At 43.3% G+C, this 23,529-nt stretch overlaps 2 protein-coding genes across 3 annotated transcripts; one reads left to right on the top strand and one right to left on the bottom strand.

Annotated features, from left to right (window-relative positions):
• Positions 1-12,300, top strand: CLNS1A (chloride nucleotide-sensitive channel 1A). 2 transcript variants are annotated; one of them, XM_007437290.4, is made up of 7 exons: positions 1-188; positions 1,563-1,699; positions 3,464-3,568; positions 4,948-5,058; positions 6,821-6,994; positions 8,426-8,498; positions 11,599-12,300. In XM_007437290.4, the coding sequence occupies exons 1-6, from the start codon at positions 70-72 to the stop codon at positions 8,491-8,493; spliced, it is 714 nt and encodes a 237-aa protein (XP_007437352.2). In that variant the 5' UTR covers positions 1-69; the 3' UTR covers positions 8,494-8,498; positions 11,599-12,300. The 2 variants fall into 2 exon arrangements, with proteins under 2 accessions (XP_007437352.2, XP_007437351.2); XM_007437289.4 differs by having other exon boundaries at positions 2-188; positions 3,461-3,568.
• A 1,722-nt stretch (positions 12,301-14,022) lies between these two features.
• AQP11 (aquaporin 11) lies at positions 14,023-23,327 on the bottom strand. The gene is made up of 3 exons (XM_025172596.2): positions 22,349-23,327; positions 15,326-15,442; positions 14,023-14,718 (listed from the first exon to the last, which is right to left on the bottom strand). The coding sequence occupies exons 1-3, from the start codon at positions 22,932-22,934 to the stop codon at positions 14,657-14,659; spliced, it is 765 nt and encodes a 254-aa protein (XP_025028364.1). The 5' UTR covers positions 22,935-23,327; the 3' UTR covers positions 14,023-14,656.
• Positions 23,328-23,529: the final 202 nt, after the last annotated feature.

Genomic DNA, 23,529 nt, shown 5'->3' with positions numbered 1-23,529 from the left:
GCGGGTCAGCCTTGGCGGGTTGTACTTCCTGTCTCGGCGGCTCGCAGGTGCGGAAGGCCCGCGCTCGCCATGAGCTTCTTGAAGCGCATCCCGGAGCCGAGTGAGGGGATCCGGCTGCGGCAGCCCGATACGGAGGCCGTGCTCGGGGGACGCGGCCTGGGCACCGGCAGCCTGTACATCGCGGAGAGGTGAGGGCGTCCGCCTACCGGGGCTAGCCGAGGACGCCTGCGGAACTCCCCGCCACCGGAGGGGCGGAGAAGCACCCCGAGGCAGAGCAGCCGAGGCCGAGGCCGGGCCTGTGGGCCCAGTCTGCGGCCTTCAGACGCCGGGCCTGCAGCGCTCAGAATCTCCGGCCGGCAGGGGGTTCGCTGCCGCGGTATAATTGCAGCCTCCGCGATCTGAGTAATAACGGACCCCTGCGGATGCCGCTTTCACCTGGACCCCATCTACTAACTGCATTCATCTGCAGATAATGACAATAATTGTAACAAGATGTGAAGGTCCTGGCCCCGTCCTGCTGCAAACGCGTGGATCTGAGGAATAGATCCTTACGGTTTAACCCAGAGTTTTTCAAACTTGGCCGCTTTAAGACGTATGGACTTCAACCCCCAGAATCCCCCGTGCTGGCTGGGGAATTCTGGGAGTTGAAATCCACATATCTGAAAGTGTCCCCCTGTAATCGGCATTGAAACACAGACTGCACCTGCCTTCAAGGTACAGTATATATGATGGCAATAACTGATCTGATGATATATCTGCAAACATGTCTAAAGGTGTGCCTGAGATCCTGGCTGTTGTGCCATGACAGAGCCAAAAACTGCCAAGTCCATCATTGTTACGGCTCATTCTGCATAGATGGTTACAGTCTGTGGTTTGATGGTGGTTTCAGGTGGATAACATTTTTATTACTTTTATCCTGCCTTGTTTATATATGTGTCTGTGTGTGTCAACTCAAGGTGGCGAATATACATAATACTCCTGCCTCCTGTATCCATTAGAATTTGTGTCTTGGATCCAGACTTTGCTCCATAGCAGCTTAAAAAAATAATCACATATATCATTGTTATGACTCATTCAGTGCAGATAGATGTAAACTATGATTTAACAGTTGTTTGGTGTAAAATCTGCAAGAATCCATGAAGATCTGTACCTTTACATTACAGTGATAAATCATCTGATTCATTACTGTAAAATTTCATTCATTCTGTGCAGATGGATGTGATCTTGATTTGATGTGGGTCCCATAGAAGACATTGTACAGAACTAATACAATTTACGTGGAGTTGGCTTTTAGCTTCTTCCTGCCAAAAGTCAGTATATTAGCATATCCTGTAAAAAGGGTTTTCATCTACTGGAGAGTTGTTCTTTTTCTGAGGAATTCACCTCTATATCCAGGTGGAAATTGCCCTTACCTATTAGGCTGAAATGGCTCTACACTTTTTATTTTCCTAAGACATCGTTGGGCCACTGTATGCATGTTTACAAAGAGGGATGTTTACTAAATTAAATTCTGCTCTCATCGCTTGAGTTGTAACTTTGTTTTGTCGTTTTGTATTTTTCAGTCGGCTGTCATGGATAGCGAATTCAGGCCTTGGGTTCTCATTGGACTATCCCATCATAAGCTTACATGCCATCTCCAGGGACCTGAATGCCTACCCGTGGGAACATTTGTACGTCATGGTCAATGCAAAGTTTGAAGGTAAGAAGGTGGCATAGTTATAAGAACTTACATGCATAATAGGAGGGCACAGAAGCGTGGCTTTGTCATTGTCCCTGAGGGTCTGATAGTACGGATTACCCTTTTCAATAGTTGTACTGAATCAGATGTATGGTTGTATTAACCTGCTGGTTGTGTTTATGAGCTTTTAATGGTGATTTTAATATGGTTGTATGTTTGTTGCATTTATTTATATTTTTATTGTGTTTGATTGTTGTTTTCAATTGTTGTGAGCCACCCAGAGTCACAAATCGAATGAATGAATGAATGAATGAATGAATGAATGAATGAATGAATGAGCATAGATATTGAGGATCCACAAACAAGCCAGGAGCATAATCAATTGTTTTCTAGCTACCTTATTAGAGCCATCTTCTACAAACACATGCACACGCTTCTTTTCACTGTCAAAAGTGGCACAGACTTAATGTCACTATCGAAAGCTTCCTAGGCTAGTGAAATAAATGGCATTTTGGACTGGGAGCATAGCTTGTTGTTGAAGACTTCCTGAGAAATGTGCAGGGAGGTTGGGTGTTGATGGTTTTGACTCTCATAATCAACGTTCAAATGCACATCTACCAAAAAGGAAGAAAAGTGGAGAAGTGGTCCTTCTCTTCCACTGGCCGTGCAGTCAGATAAATATTATCTTTAGTCCCTTCCACTTATCAGTTCTAAGAGGCATCAATTAATGGTTTATTAATTTAGGTTTAACGCAATTATATGGCCACCCAAACCAGCCCTGCAACTCTGGGTGGCAAACAAACAAGAAGAGAAAACCATAATCAAATCAATATAAAATCAACCAATTTCATTAAAACATACTAAACCAGTAAAATGGCAATTAGAACTGAAACCTTCATCAGTTGGGGTCTCAGATCTTCCTGACTCCAAGGCCCGGGAAAGATTGTAATCTACAGTTCTCAGCTCTTTTCATGTTTTCCTTTTAACCTACTTTGGGTAGCCACAATGAAAGAATACACATTGAATGAAAGGATATAGAAGAAAATAAGGTAAAGCTGTTATATAAAGAATGTCAGCCTACGTCTTAATGTCACGATCAAAAGCTTCCTAGGCTAGTGAAATGAATGATATTTTGGACTGGGAAAACAGCTTGTTGTTGAAGACTTCCTGAGAAATGCAGGGGTAGGTTGGGTGTTGATGGTTCTGATTCTCATAAACTGCTGAGCTTCCAGTGATACAGCAGAGACTTGGGGAAACACAATTTTTCTAGTCATTTATTCTCTTGAGTTTCCCTTTCCCCTTAAGGGAGACTAGAAGGAAGGCTGGAAAACTTTTTTTCCCCTAACTGGCTACCACTGTGTAGGCAATGGACATTTGGGATGGCATAGGACAACAGTCGGTTCGTCATTCAGAGCTGGGTCTAATTGGAACAGCCTGCAAGTCCTGTAAAATAAAAATATAATAAATAAAATAGCAATAAAATTCAGAGCTGTGATTCTTAGGTGCCAAATAATAAGTCATGGGATTTGACGTTTCCTCTGAATTTCAGTTTCCTTAGCATCTTTTAAAAGTGCCGGTAGACAGATTTTCTGAGTCTTACATTGCAAACAAAAGTTGTGTAAGCTACACCTTAGCTATTGAATTTCAGTTCCTGTTATCTCTGACCATTGGCTATGTTAGCTGGAAATGATGGCAGAAGACCCAAGGTGGTCCTAGTTCGTTGGAGAAGTGAGGCAGAAATGCCAGGTTCCTTAATGTGCATCTTCATTTTTTATTTTTTAGTAGAAGAATCCAAAGAAAGTCCCGTAGCGGAGGATGAAGAGGAAGAGAGTGATGATGAGTTTGAGCCGATCTCAGAATTCCGATTTGTACCCAGCGACAAATCAGCGTGTAAGTAGAAAAAAAGATGAGAAACCAGGATCACACCAGTATTGGCATGGAGGATATATCCTGGGTGAGGTTAGGGAGGGAGCCAAGCCTCTACATCTGTTTCTTCTTTTTTCAGAATAATGCTGTCTGACTGGCACTCAAACACTGTAACTTTTGGATATGTCCTCTTTCTTCATAGATGTTAAGCCCACGGGGCAAGTATGTCATGTAAAATGATGTCTTCTCTGGATGGTGCTGCTCCTGCTCTATGGGGACTCTGTGGCCCAGTTGCCCTTACCAGCTGTATTGCTTGGCCTGGTCTTGCACAATCTTCTCCCCTTTGCTTCCTTTGTCCTCTCTGCTTGCCCACCTCTTGGCGTTCATGGCTCAGATCTTCTCCATTGTCACCAAGCACCTCTGCTCTTCTTCCAAGTCAATCAGTTGCCTGGCCCAAGGTGGGCTGTGGTGGCCATTTGTCATGGCTCTGAGTGCTCAGCTCTAACATTACGGAGCTGGTGGCAAAGCTTGAACTTCTAACTATCAAAGACCAAGAAGAAAAGCTTTTTCATTTGGGATGCTGAGGCCAAGAGGAGTCTTAGGGCGAATCTTAGCTCAGTCGATTAGACCAGGGATTTGAAGGATACCTTGTGATAGCAGATGGACTGATTTCTTGTAACTTTTAGCCAGACAGAATGCTCCCTACTAACTCTTGCTCACCATGCAGGTTACATTGTACTTGCCTTGCTTGTGACGGGTTCTCTTTTAGAGAATTCTGCATGTGTGCTCTCTGCATTACAGTCCGGGCATCTGTACTTTATTCCTAAGCTAGACTCCACTTCCATTTCTTACTGCAGCCATTATAAGGGGGGTCATAAAGATCCCTTTTGCTTGGAATCAGACTCTGGAAATCAAACTCTGGGGGCTGTTGTCTTTATGCTAGCAAAGTTGCCCAATTGTCAAGAAACTGGTGTGCTCGCTCTGCTTTCATGACTCAGTGTGGATTGAGTGTGGAAAAGCTGCATTCTGGCCATGAAGAGGTTTCCTGTGCAGAGTAAGGTAACTTCTTTATGGCCAAAATGAAGCTTTTCTGCACTGAACAGGTCCCTTACTTCTTGAGCAAGGAGTTCTGTTGGTCAACACAACAAAAATTCAGTCAGCTTTTCTGCAGCTCTTTTAGCCTGCAGAATGGCAATCCTGTTTCTTGTTCAAACCGTTTAGACCTTGATGTTCCCAAGGGAAAGCATAGTGAGCCATAGACCAAAAGAATTTCTGCCTGGGAAGTGAGAGGTTGATGCTGTCAGTAAAGGATCAGATGGTTTAACAACCTGACCCTGTTTAAAAAAAACACCTTCACGGGGCAGTCATTGAGTGAGCAAATGTTGCACTTGTGTTTTACCTAGTGGAAGCCATGTTCTCTGCCATGTGTGAATGCCAAGCCCTGCATCCTGACCCAGAAGATGAAGACTCAGATAACAATTACGATGGTGAGGAATATGACGTGGAGGCTCACGGTGAGTGCGGCTTGATTTGCATGATCTGCCATAATTTTCCATTGGTCTTGATCCACATTGGGCCATGTTAACCCCCCCCCCCCAAAAAGTCAATTGGCTAATCATTGTGAACTAGTAGCTGTTGGTTACACATACATCTTGGTTTCCTTTCTATGTCTTATTATGATTTGCAGCAATCGCAGCATCATTCGTTAAGTATCAGAAGGTTATTAAACATTTTACAGTGTTAGTTGCACCTTATTGAAGTAGTTCTTGGAAAGCAGTATTTTTGTTTCAACAATTCTGTATATTTCAAGCTTAGAGCATTCTGATCATCACAGCAGTGGCTTTCATTTCAGCTCTCTTTAGATCTGTGTTTTTCAAACTTGGCAACTTGCTGGCTGGGGAATTCTGGGAGTGGAAGTCTATACATCTTGAAGATGCCAAGTTTGAAAAATGCTGCTTTAGATCCACTGACTGATCTGATTCTAGAATTATAGATGGATCCCCAGAGCCGGAAGCAAATGGCTGTTGCGTCAGAAACCACCTATGGACTTTCTGTAGCCACTGTTAAAAGCTGGTTGAGGAATTTTTGGAGTTGAAGCCCATACATCTTAAAGTTGCCAAGGTTGGGAAACACTGCCATAGCCAGTGAAGCTCTCACCAAACAAACCAAGAGCACAGTCAGTTAGTCTTCTAATTACTTTATTATCATACACACGCACACAACCCCCTCCCCATTTACATGCCCACAAAAGTTCATACCAGTAAAGGAGGATAAATAGAGAGAAATTGAGAGTGCCATTCTCCCCCGCTAATGAAAGGTCCAAGACTCCAAAGAGTTATTTTGGGAAAAATCTCAGCTTTTCAATTCCGTGTTCTATGTTTTATATTTATAGGCAGACCATGGTATCTCTGCTGATTCCCACAAAAAGTTTTGTTGTGGCCTTGTGCCTTTCCCTCTTGTTTTGATGTGCCAGTTCATTTCTCAAGGGAATTGAGCCTTGATTATTAGTACTGCTTAGGCAATCACGATAAATAGAGGTTTCCTTTAGTTTATTTCAACTTGACAGCTGTCAATGGTGCCAAGTGGTGGTTTTGTCTGTATTCTTCTATAATTATTATGTTCCTTCTTCCGGCCAGCTGGTATTAGAAGGTTATACAGCACACATAGTAGGATTTGGAGAGACCAGACTAGGAGACATATACAGACTAGAATGAAGAATGAGGATATATATGTACAGAATAAATGATATAAAGAATACCATGCATGTTTCATATCATTCCACAAAGCCCCGCTGTGATCCCATGATCCTGGGACCTTGTACCAAAAAAAATAAGCTAGGATTTAGTTTCATTTGTGCATTTTTTACTTTCTGTGCTGCATGATGCCAAACTTACTTGCAGCTGTCTTAAATTGCATTGTGTTTTAGTCTTGTGTTTGATCTGCTGGAAAAATCAGTAGTGGATTTATTCATTGTTTCGGTTTAGCAGACAAGACTGTTCAGAGTGTAGTAGAGTTAAAATCAGCACATCAAGCAGCTGGAACAAGACTGCATCTCTAAATCTAAAACTAGAAAGAGCCTTGGTTTCAAGGAAGACAGGTTAAATTCTAACAGTCGTTCACATGTACTGTAATTGCCTGATTCCAGTTTGCAGTACAGAATATCAGCTTGTTCCTTGGAAGGAAATCAAACAACTGCCTGTGTCCAGCGGTTTTGTCCAGGCACGGTGATATTAACTCTAAGGCTAAAATGCATTTTGGATTTTGTTCTTGGCACAGAAATCGGTCAAGGTGATATCCCCTCTTTCTACACGTATGAAGAAGGCTTGTCACATTTAACGGCCGAGGGTCAGGCTACCTTGGAGAGATTGGAAGGTATGCTGGCCCAGTCTATAAGCACTCAGTACCACATGGCTGGCGTACGAACGGAAGATTCTCTCAGGGAATTTGAAGGTATGAATTCATCTTGCAGGGTTTCGTGACAAAGGTTGGGATTTTTTGAAGGCAGTCTCCAGTCGGGATTTAAGCCGGCAGAACCATCTATACCTGGTGTCCTGCTCTCCAAGTTGGCTGTGTGTTTTTGTCTATGTATTTTTTAATCTGTAAGCCACCCAGAATATTGTGGAGTCAGGTGGCCTTGAAATTAATAGAACCACACTTTTTGGAGGATTCAGGCAGTTAGTTACAGGGATGTGCAAGATCTTCTGTCCTTGGAATATTCTGTTTTGCTTCCGAAACAGACAGATCTGGGGCCAGTTATTGGCTTCTGGAAGTTCCAGATCAGGAAGTGCTTTGTGCTGTTCCAGATGTTTCAGGGCCAACACACTCAGAACATTTGGATCAACCTGCTCCAGGGGACAAAAGGAAGATGCTGGGAACATAGGACTTTATTTTGCACAGAATAGTCAGATGGTGTCATATGTGCTGGGAGTTCTCACCTGTTGGATTTCAAGTGCAGTGAAATCTTGCCTTACCTTGATGCAATGGGCTTTACTCACAGTGGATCAAATTCTGTCACTGGCACGACAGTGCTGTGACTCAAGTGGTGCAATGTGCACAATGACATCGTTACGAAAACAGCACAGATTACACCATTGGCATCAGTGGGCATTGTTTGTGTGATGATATCATGAGACAACTGATCTAGAATCTCCATGTTGACGTACTTTTACATTTACTGACTTTTACTAGTAATGGTAAATAGTAAATAGTGTTTACTATTACATGCTATTAAATAGTATTTAAATAGTAAAGAGAGCCAGTGTGGTGTAGTGGCGAAGGTCCTGGCCTAGAAAGCAGGAGATGGTGAGCTCTAGGCCTCCCTCTGGCATGAAAGCTGGCTGGGTGACTTTCGGCCAGTCACCCTCTCCAGTCCCCTGGAGTTATGATAAGACAGGCCATGACCAAACAGAAGCACCCAACCCTTCAACCATAAACTTTGCCAGAGAATGAGACTCTGCTGTTTCTCTCTCAGCCTTTTAAAAAGGCTAATGACTGACTCCCACCTTCCTGTGCTTCAAAATTAGTAAGTCTGAACTCCCAAGGATTGTATCATATTTGTCTTTAGCCAGAACTTTTCATTCTGGACCCTTTGCTGCGCAGGAATCTTTCCTTTCGATGGCCGAGATTGCTTGGATTGATCTGTGATAAGCTGCTATGCTCCCGCGTGTTCTTGATGGGATACCGTCTCCAACAATCATTTTATTTTATTGCTTTACGTTCTCCATTTTCACTGGTGTGGTCTACAGCTCAGAGAGCTGTGTTTGCTGAGCGCTCTTACAAAAAGCATTCCCGTCGCTTTCCCTTGGCGTCCCAAGGTACCTTGTGTCAATGGCCTGTTCCGTTCGTGTGGTATCTCCAGCCTGTTGCTGTTTTTGCTTTCAGACGGGATGGAAGTGGATGCGGCACCAGCAGTCACGGGACAGTTCGAAGATGCGGATGTTGATCATTAAGGAGGGTAGGAGCAACGGTTTCTCTCCCTTTGGTGTAATCCCATTGAGCCCCTGAATTCATCTGCTTGCTTTCGCTCAGAGGATTGTCCAGTTTGTTTAGACCCTCCCTCTGCTTTTCAGTTCCTCCTCGGGCCAAGCCTCAACTTTTCAAAGCGTACTGAACATTTTGATAAGAACTGTTGAACATTTACGTTCCTTGGATTATGACACCCCTCGACCTCCGTTTCTGAATAGGGCATCTAGGATAGAGTGCTTCAGTTGGATTTTAGAGACTAGACAATATTTATAAAATGTTTACCCCATAATGTCATGGATAATATTGTAATACTTTCATGCATAAAATACTCACCCTGCCATATCCTAGATAACATCAAAGTAGCTTGCAGTGCAGAGTTTTGAAAAAGCGATAAAAACTAGAGTAAACTAAGAAAATCAGTTGGTTGCTTTGAGCCAGATACTACTTTTCTTTGCTAACCTACCAAATTTGCAGTGTTCTTAGGATGATAATATAGAGCAGTGTTTCCCTTTTTTTTAATACGTTTATTTCAGATTTTTTTTTCATAGAATAAAAGCCAAATCAAAAGGAAAAAAGCAACAAAAGAAATAAGAAAGTCCAAGAAACGAAAAAGAGAAAAAGAACTAAAGAAATATGTGAATGCCTTCCAACTTTCTTTTCAAGAGATAATTATAATCTTATTGTCCCTCCTCCCTCTTCTTAGATGTTATACAAGTCCCTTCAGCCCCTCATTTAACCCACGTCTTTCTTAATCTTCAAATCCATAAATCATTTCATTTCTTCTTTCGGCAGAAACTCCAGTATAGAGCAATATTTCTCAATCTTGGCAGCTTTAAGAACTCCCAGAATTCCCCAGCCACCCATGCTGGCTGGGGAATTCTGGGAGTTGAAGTCCACTCATCTTAAAGTTGCCAAGGTTGAGAAACACTGATATAGAGGTTGGAGAATGCTGGATTCCTGTAAAAATGACGATACCATTTTTTCCTCCAGTGGTGCCAGCTGTAACTTGGATATGTCTACTCCATCTTCTTGTTCTTGGATTTACAGGTAGTCCCCAGTTTAAGAACAAATTCCATTCCCAAGGTCTGTCCTTAAGCTGAGTTTGTATGACAGCTGGAACAGTAGTATTGTATAATACTGTATAAGTAGTATTGTGAATAAACTCGAACCATTGTGTATTTCACTCAAATCATTTTGTATTTAATTTGAATTTTGCTACAGTAGGCTCTTAACTATGGGTCATCCGTAAACTACGTGTTCTTAACCCAGAGACTGTATTTTATATCTTTGCTGGCATCATCCACTGTCAATTGCAGTTTACATTACGCATTTTTAAACTTGGAAAGACAGCCATCTTTAAAGTGTTTCCATTTTAAAAGGGTCAGAAATTTCCATTTTTCCTGAAATGAATTCTTCAATTCTTTCTAAATGTTAGAACACCGTTGTTAGATTGGGGAGGGGGGAATCTAACCGAATTTACTAACAGAACAAAACAGAAACTGCTTTATGCTAACAGAACAAAGTAGAAACCCTGGAAGGAACACATTAACTCCAGGATAGATGCTAACAGAATTATGGCACAGCCTGTGTTCGTTTCATATCCTGCTGGGTTCCAGAATCTGTGCAAATACTTGATGAACCTGCTTTACTGAAGCATAAAACCTTGAAGCATTTGTGAGGCCATCTGATGGTTACATCTGGATCTCATTTCTACTTTTCAGATCATTTGCCACTTGAGCAATAAAGAGGTCATCAAGAAAAGTAATTGTTCAGCCCTTGGTTAATTACATAGTTGATGGGTTCTGTGTTTTTTACATGCATAATATATATGCATGAAACTGTGCTTTATTAACAATAGGTTCTACGAAGGTGGCCCACACTTTTTTTAAAAATGGCATCAAACAAATATTTGTGGAGAAATGTTGGGGGGGTGGGGGGCGTGGAGGCTGCCTCCCTTAAATAAGCCAGCAGAAACAGTATTCTGTGACTGCTTAGGAGGAAGAAATTTAAATTATTTGGATAGCTCACAAAAGAATCCCTGGATTCCAGATCAAGACCTATTTGGGATGTATCTTACTGCATCATTTTCTAGACAGTGTTTCTCAATGTCAGCCCCTTTAAGATGTGTGGACTTCAACTCCCAGGGTTCCCCAGCCAGCATACTGGCTGGAGGATTCTTGAAGTTGAAGTCCACACATCATAAAAGTTACTGAGGTTAAGAAACACTGGTATAAAGATTGGAGAATGCTGGATTCTTGTAAAAATGATAATACAGCATTTTATACCCCAGTGGTGCCAGCTATAACCTGGATCTGTCTACTCCATCTTAGCTTCTTGTTCTTGGATTTATTTTATATCTTTGCTGGGGCTACAAATTGATTCCTGATTTTCCCTAAGGAAAAAAGTTCAGGACAGGCTTTCTCTAGGGGTTGGGGGCTTGAGTGGGAGGGGGCAGGTTCTCTTTCCTGTATACTGCTTCAAACATGCCCTCCCAACCTTTTGAAAGCAAGATGTGCCAGTGGACATGTTTAGGAATGGGAAGGAAATGAAACCTCATTGAATGGGGTTCCAAATTCTCCTGGAAAAGCCCACCAAGTGCTAAAGAGGGAGAGAGTAGGAATGCAGTATGTGGGCAGAAAATTTGGTATAGAAGTAACTTTTGGTTATAGCTTACATTCTGCTTAGCACAGATCCTTCGTGGGCAGATCGATCGTAGTTTATGTTCTTTTTTTAAGACGTTTAATTAAAAAAAATACCATGGGGGGGTTGAAGGAGGGAGAACAGCATGTTCCCTTCTAGATACCTGATCTTGTTCCTTTCCTTCCCACCTTTCTCCTGTTACTGCTTTTGGCTCAGAGCTGCGCTTTGCCAAGTGTTTCCAAGCCAAATCACAAGGGAAGAAACAGATTTGCATAACTTAGCTTAGTTATTTTTACACTGATGTGAGTTTTTCAAAGCCTACTTGAAAAGAAACCTAATGTGAAAACATGTCGGGACCTCACTGATGCTGGACGGGTGTGTCATGTTATAATGCTGCATTTTCCCCCCTTTCTCTTTCTTTCTGAAACCCAGCATCTTGTGTCTTTCAGATCCTCTTGGCGGTTCCAAAGCAGGCTTCCCGAGATTGACGATGTCACAACAATCATTACCATTCCTCTATAAGACCTAAACATGAAGACTAAATGGTTTTGTAGCTGTGATTATAAAACATGATCTAACTCGTGTGTGTCCGTGTGAATGATCCACCCTCACCCACACACGAAATTATAATAACTTGGCTTTGATTGGAGAATTAATCATGGTTTACTGTTGGAAAAGCTTTACATGATACTAGAGGGTAAGGAACAAAGTTGTAACTTAGAATTCTAGATTGTTCTAGGATCTTTCCCGTATGTTTTGAGCCTGTTTGACTACAGCCAGTTTCACACAACAAGAATTATTATGCTTTATCTAAAGCAGTGTTTCTCAACCTTGGCAACTTTAAGATGTGTGGACTCCAATTCCCAGGAAAGCTGGCTGGGGAATCCTGGGAGTTGAAGTCCACACATCTTAAAGTTGCCAAGGTTGAGAAACACTGCTCTAAAATGACCAGAGCTACGTCAGAGGTATGAAGTCAAGGACATTGTGAAAATCCCATAAAGAACTGACTTCAGTCTCAGAGAATCTGGTATTACGCTTCTAAGGGTCTGCTTTGGCATGGAGCAGATGGTTTTGTGCTACAGATAAATAATCTTGTTTCTCTGCTATAAATAAAAACGAAATGGTTCAATAAATATAATTTTTGTATCTTACAGCTTCGCTGCTTATTGCTGGGAACTTATTTTTCACGTTTCTGCTCAGGCTAAAAGCGGCTGGTGTTTATGGTGATAGGTGAATAAGGAAACCTTTCTCAATTCCTATAATAGCCACTGTATACCTTTTACATTATGTGGGGCTCGAGTGTTTTTCACACCAGTGTTTTTCAAACTTGGCAACTTTAAGATGTGCGAACTCCAACTCCCGGAATTCCCCACCCAGCAAGGCTGTTTCTCAAGTTCCCAGTGTAGCCTACAATTCTGTGTTTTCCTGGTGGTCTCCCGTCCAAGCCCAAGTTTTCTTTTTTAAGCCTAGCCCAGGTCTGCTGTGTGCTACCATCTGATTATGTGAAATGCAGGAAGTGTACCTGATGCCTTTATGGGGATTATGGAAATGAGTGAATATTGGGGGTGCCTTTTCTAAAAGGCTGGGAGGAAAAATGTACAAGAGGAGCAAAAGTAAAGTTTTCTTTATTAAGAAAATAGCCATTTTCTACCGTTTTAAGGCGGTATTAACCTCCTATGTAAGTTGCGGATGTTTCGTTCAGGCATGGCTCATTTTTCAGCCAGTGGTACGCAACGTTCAAGTTTCACAGGGTAAGGGAAATTCAGAGTTATGGTTTCTAACCCAATTAGGGACTAGAAATCGAAAAATTCCATTTCTTTGCCTGTTTTGCTGCAGGAGTATTTTGATGCCTCATTTCAGTAGTAGTTCTGTAACACCAACAGTTATATCGTGTCCAATTTATATAATATAAACTATTATAACATAAATTTTGCCATCATTTTGAATGAGACAACTGTCACATTAACAGAAGTCTTTTAGCTGAAATACAAAGACAGTGGATGGCAATTTCTCGTTACTTCAATATTCTTTAAATATAAACCATGCAAAATATCCCCCAAAACCTCTTCCATCCACCAACAATTTTAAGACACTTCCTTTCAAAAAACACCTGGGTGATTTCAGGCATCATCCTCTGTCAATTGCAGTTTACATTAGGCATTTTTAAAGTCGGAAAGACAGACATCTTTTAAGTGTTTCCATTTTAAATGGGTCAGAAATTTCAATTTTTCCTGAAACGAATCCTTCGATTCTTTCTAAACGTTAGCTTGGGGAAGGGGGAATCTAACCGAATTTACTAACAGAACAAAACAGAAACTGCTTTATGCTAACAGAACAAAGTAGAAACCCTGGAAGGAACACATTAACTCCAGGATAGATGCTAACAGAATTATGGCACAGCCTGTGTTCGTTTCATATCCTGCTGGGTTCCAGAATCTGTGCAAATACTTGATGAACCTGCTTTACTGAAGCATAAAACCTTGAAGCATTTGTGAGGCCATCTGATGGTTACATCTGGATCTCATTTCTACTTTTCAGATCATTTGCCACTTGAGCAATAAAGAGGTCATCAAGAAAAGTAATTGTTCAGCCCTTGGTTAATTACATAGTTGATGGGTTCTGTGTTTTTTACATGCATAATATATATGCATGAAACTGTGCTTTATTAACAATAGGTTCTACGAAGGTGGCCCACACTTTTTTTAAAAATGGCATCAAACAAATATTTGTGGAGAAATGTTGGGGGGGTGGGGGGCGTGGAGGCTGCCTCCCTTAAATAAGCCAGCAGAAACAGTATTCTGTGACTGCTTAGGAGGAAGAAATTTAAATTATTTGGATAGCTCACAAAAGAATCCCTGGATTCCAGATCAAGACCTATTTGGGATGTATCTTACTGCATCATTTTCTAGACAGTGTTTCTCAATGTCAGCCCCTTTAAGATGTGTGGACTTCAACTCCCAGGGTTCCCCAGCCAGCATACTGGCTGGAGGATTCTGGAAGTTGAAGTCCACACATCATAAAAGTTACTGAGGTTAAGAAACACTGTTCTAGACATTGGGCAAAATGTTCATAATTGTCTTAATTATGAACATTTGCTCAATGTTTTAGCTGGTATCCTTTTCCCCATCTACATTTTCTTTATAAATGCACTTCTGTGACACTTTAGTATATTTTTTAATGGCCTGTTTCCCCTTAAAATAGACAAACTCGTGTCTACTGGAAGAGGTGAAATTTGCATAAAGGAAGATGATTCCCTTTAACAGGCCTGGGTGTTCTGTGTTCAGCTCATTCAGAAAGTTTGAAAAGTAAACAGATCCTTGCAATTTTGAAATACGTGCCTCAGCTTGGGAGAGTTTTAAAGCACGGGAATGTAGAATGCCTTAGAACCCTATGCTCAAAATCAACCTCTGTAAGATGTTGGAAAATTTCAGTGCCAGCCTCCAGTAAAATGGGAAAAAGAGACTCCATCCACTTTCATGAGATGCTTGAACATCTGTCTTCTCCACCTTAAACTTCTCTGCGTAGCCCAGGAAGAACTTCATCCCATATAACAGTCACGAGCACAGATCCTGAAAGAGTAAAAACAGACTCTTCAGCTCCTGTTTGAAAAGTGTGTAAAGCAGTGTTTTTCAACCTTAGCAACTTTGAGGCAGGTGGACTTCAACTCCCAGAATTCTGGGAGTTGAAGTCCACATATCTTAAAGTTGCTAAGGTTGAGAAACACGGGGGTAAAGGGGAAAAAAAACAACAGATTAAAATAGGAGTGGAGTAAACAGGCATCGGGTCAAAAAAGTCAAGATACTAGCCGCAACTGCAGCCACCGTCCTGACTTTTATGACCCCTCTCCCAACCACTGCCGTGGGTTTAAAGATTTCAGGATATCCAGAGTATGAAGTTTTTATTGCTGTGCTGTTCAGGACTCAAGCTGAAAATGGAAAATGGGGGCCAAGACTTCACCCAGGCCTTTGGCAGAGGAGAATGACAACCCTGGCCTTATCACGCTTGTCCTCGTTTATTAGTATGATTTACTGATTTTATTGTAATTTCTTTGATTGTTGCCAGTCATTGAGACTGGGCGGCCTGCAAGTTTATACAGAAGAGAATCGCTGTAGCTCAGGGTTGAACGGGGGAGTCCTAGTCTGCTTCTCCGAAAAATAAAAATATAAAACCGCTCACCTATGCATGGTGCCACCCAATACACCGCCACGTAATTCCAAAATTGCTCCGCAAAGCAGCTTATGTGCAAGGAAAAAGCCAGGGCTGGATTAAATATCGCGCCAGTGAGGTTTCCTCCTGCCAGAGACAAAAACAAAACATTTCTCCTCTTAAGACTTCACGCAACTTTTAAAAGCCAATAAAGTTAGATCGGCTAGCGCAAGAACCAAGGATAATTTACAGCCCGTAATATGCCCCTACTGAAGTGTGATGACTCGAGAGCTGGGCCAAGCAGTAGACGCTATAGGAAGAAAGGTGTGTTAGTCTACAAGAGCAAAAAATCAAGTAGCACGTTTTCTGACTAATACGTTTTATTAAAAGGCAGAAGCTTTCATGAGCTGCAGGTTTCAAATGCTTTTGGACGACGTCTTCCGTCCTGGGGGAGATGAGCGTCATACAAATTTAAATAAATAAATACATACATACATACATACATACATACATACATACATACATACATACATACATACCTGTATTAGCCATATTGTCAGGGTTAGGGTGGCTGGTGTTTAGCAATGCTTGGAAGGTCACATATTTTCTACCTTGGTTCCAAGTCTGTCCCTATATGGCTTGCTTGGTAGAGTCTACAGCAGTCTTTCTCAGGCTTGGGAACTTTAAGATGTGTGGACTTCAACTCCCAGAATGCTGGCTGGGGAATTCTGGGAGTTGAAGCCCACACAGTTTAAAGCTCCCAAGGTTGAGAAACACTGGTCTAAAGGTTAATTTCAAGAAAATCTGCCTTTTCCAGCAAGGATCTTTGCAGCCCTTTGTATCTCTTACCAATTTCTTTGTTTTCAACTGCTGATTTTATTCTTATAACATAATGATAAAGCTACCCGCACCTCACACACCAAAGAATAATAATAAGGGTAATTATTTGTGGGGCAACAGAATCTGATATTACTCTAGGCTAATGATGATCAGGTCTTTTGCCAGTTATGTTAGGTATGATCCAAAGTAGCAAAGAGGGGAATCAGACTGGGAGCAGAGCAAGTCATGGGATCTCCTGCTCATTTCCCATATGTAGAATTCCCTTGTACACACACAAAATTATCCCATATGTAAAATTCAAGTTTTGGAATCTCTGCAAAATGCTTTGGCTTCATTATGAAACTTGTCTGCTCTGTAGACCCAGTGACTTCTTGGTCTCCATTTCTGCTTCTCAACTGGACATCGGCTGGGGGGGGGCAATGTTGGACCCGGCATGGTCACAGAAAAGGCCCATCTCTGACTTCTGCAAGAAGGGACTGTTTTCTTGATGGACGTGGCATTTACCAACAGATCTCGCAGCAGTGGTGTGCTGCTCTGAAGATTTCGGACGAAGTCCCAAACCGAACAGATTCCAAAGGTGAGAGAGCACTGATATTGTCTTTGGTAAACCACAATGTTTGCATTTGAGGATTTCCCAAACTCTGCAGGGGAAAGTTAATGATCAACGATGGCAACGTTTGGATGGATTATGTTCTTCAGATTCTTTCACACGCCCTTAGGGAAGGGCCGTTTTTTCCATGATACAAACCACACAGAACTGGTGCTTTGTTACAGCCCCCCTAGTAAATTAGGAGTTGGATTATCTTCTTTCCCAGAGGACTTTACTCAAGAATCTACAGAACCATTTTGTGTGAAGAATCACTGCAGCAGGAACAGGCAACCTGTTTTTCCTCAAGGGTTCCTTGTGGTCAGGACAGGGGCCGGGAGTGGGCAGATGTGTCCATTATGTACCTACACGTGTGCATAAATACACATAAGCATGCCTCTCCCCACATGCTTCCCTCTCTTAGCTCAGCAAGATGAGATCTTCCAGCCCATCAAACAGCTGTTGGGAAGCCTGAAAGGAACCCAAGGGACTGGGAGATCTGCTGAAATGGTTGGGATGAAGCAGGCCAGGGACCTTAATGCAACAGCATAGTTGATTGGTGTTAATCGTGGGGGGATTACCTACAAAAATCAGAATCGTGCTAACTATGGGTTTGCTTGTGACACTCTATAGAAGCAAAAGTTGGACTTTGAAGAAGCAGGAGAGGAAGAATATTCATGCTTTTGTACTTTCGGGTTGGAGAAGATTCCTGAGAATACTGTGGACAGCCAAGAAAATGAACTGACTGATCATCGAACAAATCAACCCAGAGTTCTCACTTGAGGTACAAATGACCCAGCTCAAATTATCCTTCTTTGGATACATGATGCGAAGACCCAGGTCTCTGGAGAAGGTTCCAATCCTGGGAAAGGTGGAAGGAAGGAGAAGAAGAGGACAACCAGCAGCAAGGTGGACAGACTCAGTTATGGTGGTGATGATGCATCATTAGAGGACCTGAAAGGCCAGATTAGGGATAGATCATCACAGAGAAAATCTACCAATGTGGTCACTAGATGTTGAAAACAACTTGATGACACCTAAACAATCAATCAATCCTGGAGGCAGGGTTGCACCAAGGGCCTTCTAAGATCTTAGGGCCAGTGTCATCTCCCATCCCTACCTCCATCTTTATTATTTTAAGGATGATGCCAGACTTCCTTACATGATTGTTTGTTACTGAGACAACAGATGTAAAGCAGCATGGATGTAATTTAGGTGCCATCTGGTTGGATACATCTTCAGATGATTAAATGGCCAAGTACTTGCAATCCTGATTTTTCCTTAGTGGCTACTTGTAGCTCTTCTAAAGACGTTCCAATAATCTTTCTAATCCCATCCATCCACCTTGTTGGTTGCCTTTCTCTCTGTCTACTTTCTTCACCCTTTTACGTACAGTCCTATTTTTGAGTTGGTAGTCATTCTGCATCCCGTGCCCAAAGGATGTGAATTGCTGCTTGCTGATCATAGCCTTGAGGGAGCAGTCAGGACCTCTTGATTGGGTCTCCTTGTAGCACACAGTTCTTTTAGGGATCATCTCCAAATCTGTAACTGGAATGGGTTCTTATTCTTTCTTTCGCTTGTCCCCCTTTCATAGGCCTTCCTTTACCTGTTCTGATCTTGGATGTCACTGCAAATAGTTTTGCCTATGAGGCAGTTTAAATAAAGAAGTTTCTTATCTCTGAAATTCTGGGTTTATCCTTGGCACTTGTCTCCTGGCTTGTATGGGCCAGGCAATCAGTGCCGGATACCAGTTTATGGCAGAATTGGCTAACTATTCTTCATGATCTTGGCTATGTGGATCATTGACTTCCTCCAAAGAGTTACCTCTTTACAACTCAGGCACAACATTCATCTTTATCTTGAGCTTGGGGGCACCCTACTTTTTCTCTTCTTCCCCATCAGCTGTAACTTTGTTAAGCATGCTGGTTGACATTACTTTCCCCTTGTTAGCAATAATATTAACCCAGATTTTTTTTTCTTCTAGTTTTACTTTTATATCCAGGTCAAAGCCTTCTTCACTTTCAACTAACAAGAGTGTCCACTTGCAAGTACTTGACCCCTTTCGGATTTTGATTGATTGATTGATCGCATTACTTCTCTGCCAGAATCCAAAGACTCCTGGTGGTTTACAACAATGAAAACATAAAATGTTGCAGAAAAGACACAATGAAAATGCGATCAAGGATAAAAAACCATACAGTCATCACTTTAGCACCAGATACCGCCCACCTGCATAGGTAGCTCCCATTTTCAAAGGCCACCTTCTGGAATGAAGTCAAGTTTGGCCCAATCTGACTTCTTCCCTACTAACTAGAAGAATGTCTTCTGACTTGGTGCCTAAACTCATCTAAGCCTTGTGCTGGATCCATACAGTTTTCATGGCAGCCAGAAAGAAGTTCCACGTTGGGTTCTGGAGTTCTTCCTCCTAGTAGTTCCTTCTTCTGTGGCTGCAGAACCAGTCCTGCCCTGACATTCCCCTTCACCTCCCACTCCCCTCTCAACCATACCACCAAGGAGGTCCTTAGGAACAGCTCAACATCTCCTGGCGTCTCTTGGGTCCTTATTGCTACTGAGCCCCTCCCCCACCCCCGTACCCCCGCAACAAATCCTTAGCAAGAAAACCATGCTGCTAGCAACCCAGCCATATGAAACTTCTCCAACACCTTCTAACCTTTGTTTTACATTAGAATTGGGAGCATTTTTCTTTCCATCGATTAACATGTCATGATATTGTTCTGAGGGCTTCTGAGTCAGTCTGAGTCAGTCCAGATTGGTACAATTATACCGTAACCAAGCAGTAAACATACCAATGAGCTAAGCTCCAAAGGGTGAATTAGCAGAAGCGGCTGGCAGAGACCATCTCCCTCTCTCCACCTTTTTGAAGAGACAATGTACTTGGCAAAGGCAGTGTTCAGGGGAAATGATGTGCTGGGCTTACGAGAAGCAACCACGATCTATAAGAGTATTTATATAGAGACCCTGGGCCTGCCGGTTCTGCACCTCAGATGGTTATAAGAAGGCCTCCATCATCTTCTCAGTTCGGTTCCTCTTCCAAATTGAATCAATTCCTAACACATTACTGGATCTTTTATGGACTCTTGGCTCCTCTATGGCTTGCTGTTTGCATAACAGATCTTGCACAGCACCGTAACCAACCCATGTACTCTCTTTCAGCTTTCATCGACCTTAGGCGCCTTGCCCAAAGGCAGGGAGTTGCAGCAACGGCAGTCTGAAATTCTTTGAAAGCACGACTTCGCCTATCTTGCCCTCGGCTCGTCCTTCACCTAGAATTCAGTAAAGAAAGATAGGCAAGCGAAATCTTCCAAATGGTTCAGTGATGCACCGATCAAGGTTTTGGAAACTGGCGATCTGTGGAAGGTGTTGAGAAGGACATTGTCTCGAGCCTTCCCAGTTCAAACAGATTTCAAAGTAAAGTGAAACACGGTTTGGCAGGGGACCAGTTTGAATATGGCAGATACAGAAATGACTCTGCAACTCCTTCTAGCTTCCAAGTCAAGTTTGAAAAAAAAGGAGTTTAAATCCTGCTGGGCTACATAATTTTAACTGTTTCATCTGGCAACCTTCCATGCTTGGCTGAATGATAGAGGGTTTGTTTTCTCCCTACTTTCTGCCAAAACCAATATTTTCAAAGATCTCAGGGGGACTTAAGAGGATCCTAAACAAAAACAGGAAAGTCAGATGACCGACTGATGATTTCTAAAAAGTCCTGGACAGTGGAACAAGCAAACATTAACCCTGTGATCTTTGGTGGAATATAGTCATTTGCAAATGGATGACTAAATGCAATGATCTGGGGGAAGAAAATCACAAAGGTCAGCGAAAGCAGGCTAGTTCTTCAGACTATGAATCCCCTCATGCAGAAAACTGAACGTGGAATACAGGTAGTCCCCAGGTTAAGAACGCCCAGTTTAAGGACGACCCATAGTTAACAACAGAGCCTTTTGTAGCAAAATTTGAGTTAAATACACAATGGTTCGAGTTCATTACACACTACTACTTATATCAGTGTTTCTCAACCTTAGCAACTTTAAGATGAGTGGACTTCAACTCCCAGAATTCCCCCTTTAATAAGTCGTAGGATCGGAAAAGGATCATGACGGTCATCTAATCCAACCCCCTGCCATGTGCAGGAAAGCTAATTCAGCCATCCTCAAGTGGCCACCGTTCACCCTTTTCTTAAAAACCTCCAGAGATGGAGAATGTACCATCTCCATAGCTGGATGGTTCCACCGTTGGGCAGATCATACCATCAGGGAGTCCTTCCTCACCGTGATCTGGTGGGTATGGGGAATTTCCAGGGTTTGAACACTGGAGGCGTATTTTAGACAGCAGGGGCTCCCTCCCTCTTCCATCAAAGGAAGTCAAGGCAGAGCAATCTTAACCGACGTTCCTCACCGACTGGAAACCCCTTACGGACTTCTTGCGTGAGAAAGAGAACGATTTTGTGATTTATGGTTTTGGATGATTAGAAAGGTTATAGAAAGAAGGGAATTACGATGAAATTGGAGAGAGCAGTTTGATTAGAATTCTATGAACAACTGCCCAGAGGGATCTCGGAAGCCATTTCTTTATATATATAATGTTTTTTCACGCTTTCCATCTTTCCGTTTTCTTCTTCTTTTTTCTACCTTCTTTTCTCTCTGTTTTTTTTCTTTTTCACGCTTACTTTGCTATATTTGTTTCTTTCTTTCTTTCTTTGAATGTATTTCTTATGATGTATGTAAAACCTTTTAATTAAAAAAAAAATTTTTTTTTTAAAAAAAGGCAGAGCAATCTTAAGTCTATTTCTCACACTTTCCTGTTTTCCTGGGGTAAGGTCATGTTTTACAAAAGCAACTCAAAGTTCAGCCCTCCTTCTGATTCATGAAGTCTCCAAATCCACAAACAGCAGCACATGCCTTATTGTCCTGCCTAGAATGAATAACCCAATTAATTGCACTCAAAGTGGACTTCAACTCCCAGAATTCCCCAGCCAGCATGGCTGGCTGGGGAATTCTGGGAGTTGAAGTCCACACATCTTAAAGTTGCCAAGGTTGATGAGAAACACTGGTTTAGAGCAAAAATGTTGGGTTGCGACCAGCATCAAAAAGGTGCAAGAGATTTGATCTGTACAGGAAGTCCTCATTTAGCGACCACAATTGGGACCAGCCACTTGGTTATTCAGCAAAGCACTCACTAAGTGAAACTGCAACTCTGCTTACAATCTTCCTTCAACTTTCCTTTGCTTTACAGACCTGCGAAGGTCATCAGTGCGAAGAGTGGTTGCAAAGTTCCTTTTTCATCACTGTCATAACTGCGAATGGTCACTAAACAAGGCAGTCGCTAAATGAGGATGACCTGTACAAGCTAAGCCCTACTTAGAATTTCCCTTTTTGCAGAAGTTTTGTAAATTATTGGCAGTTGCTTTTCCTGAAGGGAAAACTGTTGAAAACTGCTGGGCAGGATCACGGGGAACCTACAAAGGTTGACCCAATTGGCTATGTATTCTCAGCTGTCCTGAAGCCCGATCTAGAGGAACAAAGTAAAGTTAATTAAGTCTTTGCAATTATTCCAAAGAAAGTCATGGTCTGAGATTAAATCAGAGGAGCAAACGAGGGGCAACCAACCTGTATAGACAAATGAGGTGATCAGCAAAGCAATCAGATGGACCTTTAGCCTGGGATTCATTGACTCAAACTGGAGTAAAGTCAGATGCAGCAAGAAAGAGAAGAGGAACTCTAGGCCAAAAGCATTGACTACGGTGGTTTGAATTGGATTGCCGCAGGTCTCTGGCAGGGCTCTTGTATGTTCGGAGGTGATGCCCAACATCCAGATTAATTTCATGCAAATGTGAGCCAGGAGGGCTGCCGTGAACTGAGCCGAAGTTTGCAGACACCAGGTTTGGACTCCTAACCGGCCTTTGTAGAATTGTTGGAAACTGCTGGCAGGGTTGGCGATGCTGCCAGTTAGGGTCCAGCCGTGGAGGACTGTGAAAACGTAGGTCAGGAAGAGGGCTACCTGCGGTTTGGGCATCAAATTGCCTAGCAGGCAAAGTTCATGGGTGATGGCGCAGATCTGGAAGGTGCCGGTTAATTCCAGGAAGAAGGTGACATTCCACCGTGCAGACCGGTTGGCCACCTGTCTGCAGCTGGCCACAAGGGCTATGAGACTTGCCATCAGAAGCAGGGAGATCAGGGCTTCTCTGGTATCCATGGCTGAAAAGGAAGGGGAGGGCTGAGATCCTTGGAACAAGAGCCTGCCGAGGCTGGCTCACTCCTCCCTGCTCGGGGCTACCTCCCTGGGGATGATCAGCGGTTGCTGCCGGCTCCGCTTTCTCAGATCACCTCCGCCCCCCGCGCTGGCCCACTCGCAGCCTTGCAGCGCCGGCCGAGCCCGCGCTCTCTCCGCCGCGGAGCTCCCGGACACGGGACGGAGTTCAGGCCGGGGGCGCCCCGTGTCTCTCCGCAGACAGGACCGGGGGGCAGGAGGAGCCGGCGCGCCCCGCAGAAGCTCCGGGGAAAGGCGCAGGACCTCCGCGGGCAACCGATCGCAGCGGCTGGGCTGGCGCTCCGGCTCCTTCGGCTCGCCAGCGCCGACTCCCCTCCGGCTGCAGCCGGCCGGCACGGGGCAACCTGCCGTTCGCCGCCGCAGCCGTTGCGCGCCTCGTTCGGGCACGCCAACGGCCGCCGCTCGCTCCGCCGGCTGCGCTCGGGGCGCCGAGGAGGGGCTCCGCCGCGCCGGCGAGGGCGCTCCGGGCCGGTGCCGCCGCCGCCGCCGCCTCCAGCCTCGCGCCGGCCGAAGCTGCAAG

Source organism: Python bivittatus, unplaced genomic scaffold (genome assembly GCF_059951505.1).
Source record: "Python bivittatus isolate LINGU-HERP-01145 unplaced genomic scaffold, Pbiv_v1 ctg000340_np1212, whole genome shotgun sequence".
In the NCBI taxonomy this organism is placed as follows: domain Eukaryota; kingdom Metazoa; phylum Chordata; class Lepidosauria; order Squamata; family Pythonidae; genus Python; species Python bivittatus.
This window is presented reverse-complemented; position numbering and strand designations above follow the sequence as displayed.

Coding starts and splice junctions, on each gene's coding strand:
- CLNS1A (XM_007437289.4), top strand. CDS start 70: ATGAGCTTCTTGAAGCGCATCCCGGAGCCGAGTGAGGGGATCCGGCTG. Junction 189..1,562: donor AGCCTGTACATCGCGGAGAG/GTGAGGGCGTCC, acceptor TGTATTTTTCAG/TCGGCTGTCATGGATAGCGA. Junction 1,700..3,460: donor GGTCAATGCAAAGTTTGAAG/GTAAGAAGGTGG, acceptor TTTATTTTTTAG/TAGAAGAATCCAAAGAAAGT.
- AQP11 (XM_025172596.2), bottom strand. CDS start 22,934: ATGGATACCAGAGAAGCCCTGATCTCCCTGCTTCTGATGGCAAGTCTC. Junction 15,443..22,348: donor CACCTCATTTGTCTATACAG/GTTGGTTGCCCC, acceptor TGTCTCTGGCAG/GAGGAAACCTCACTGGCGCG. Junction 14,719..15,325: donor TTGGGTGGCACCATGCATAG/GTGAGCGGTTTT, acceptor TTACTCTTTCAG/GATCTGTGCTCGTGACTGTT.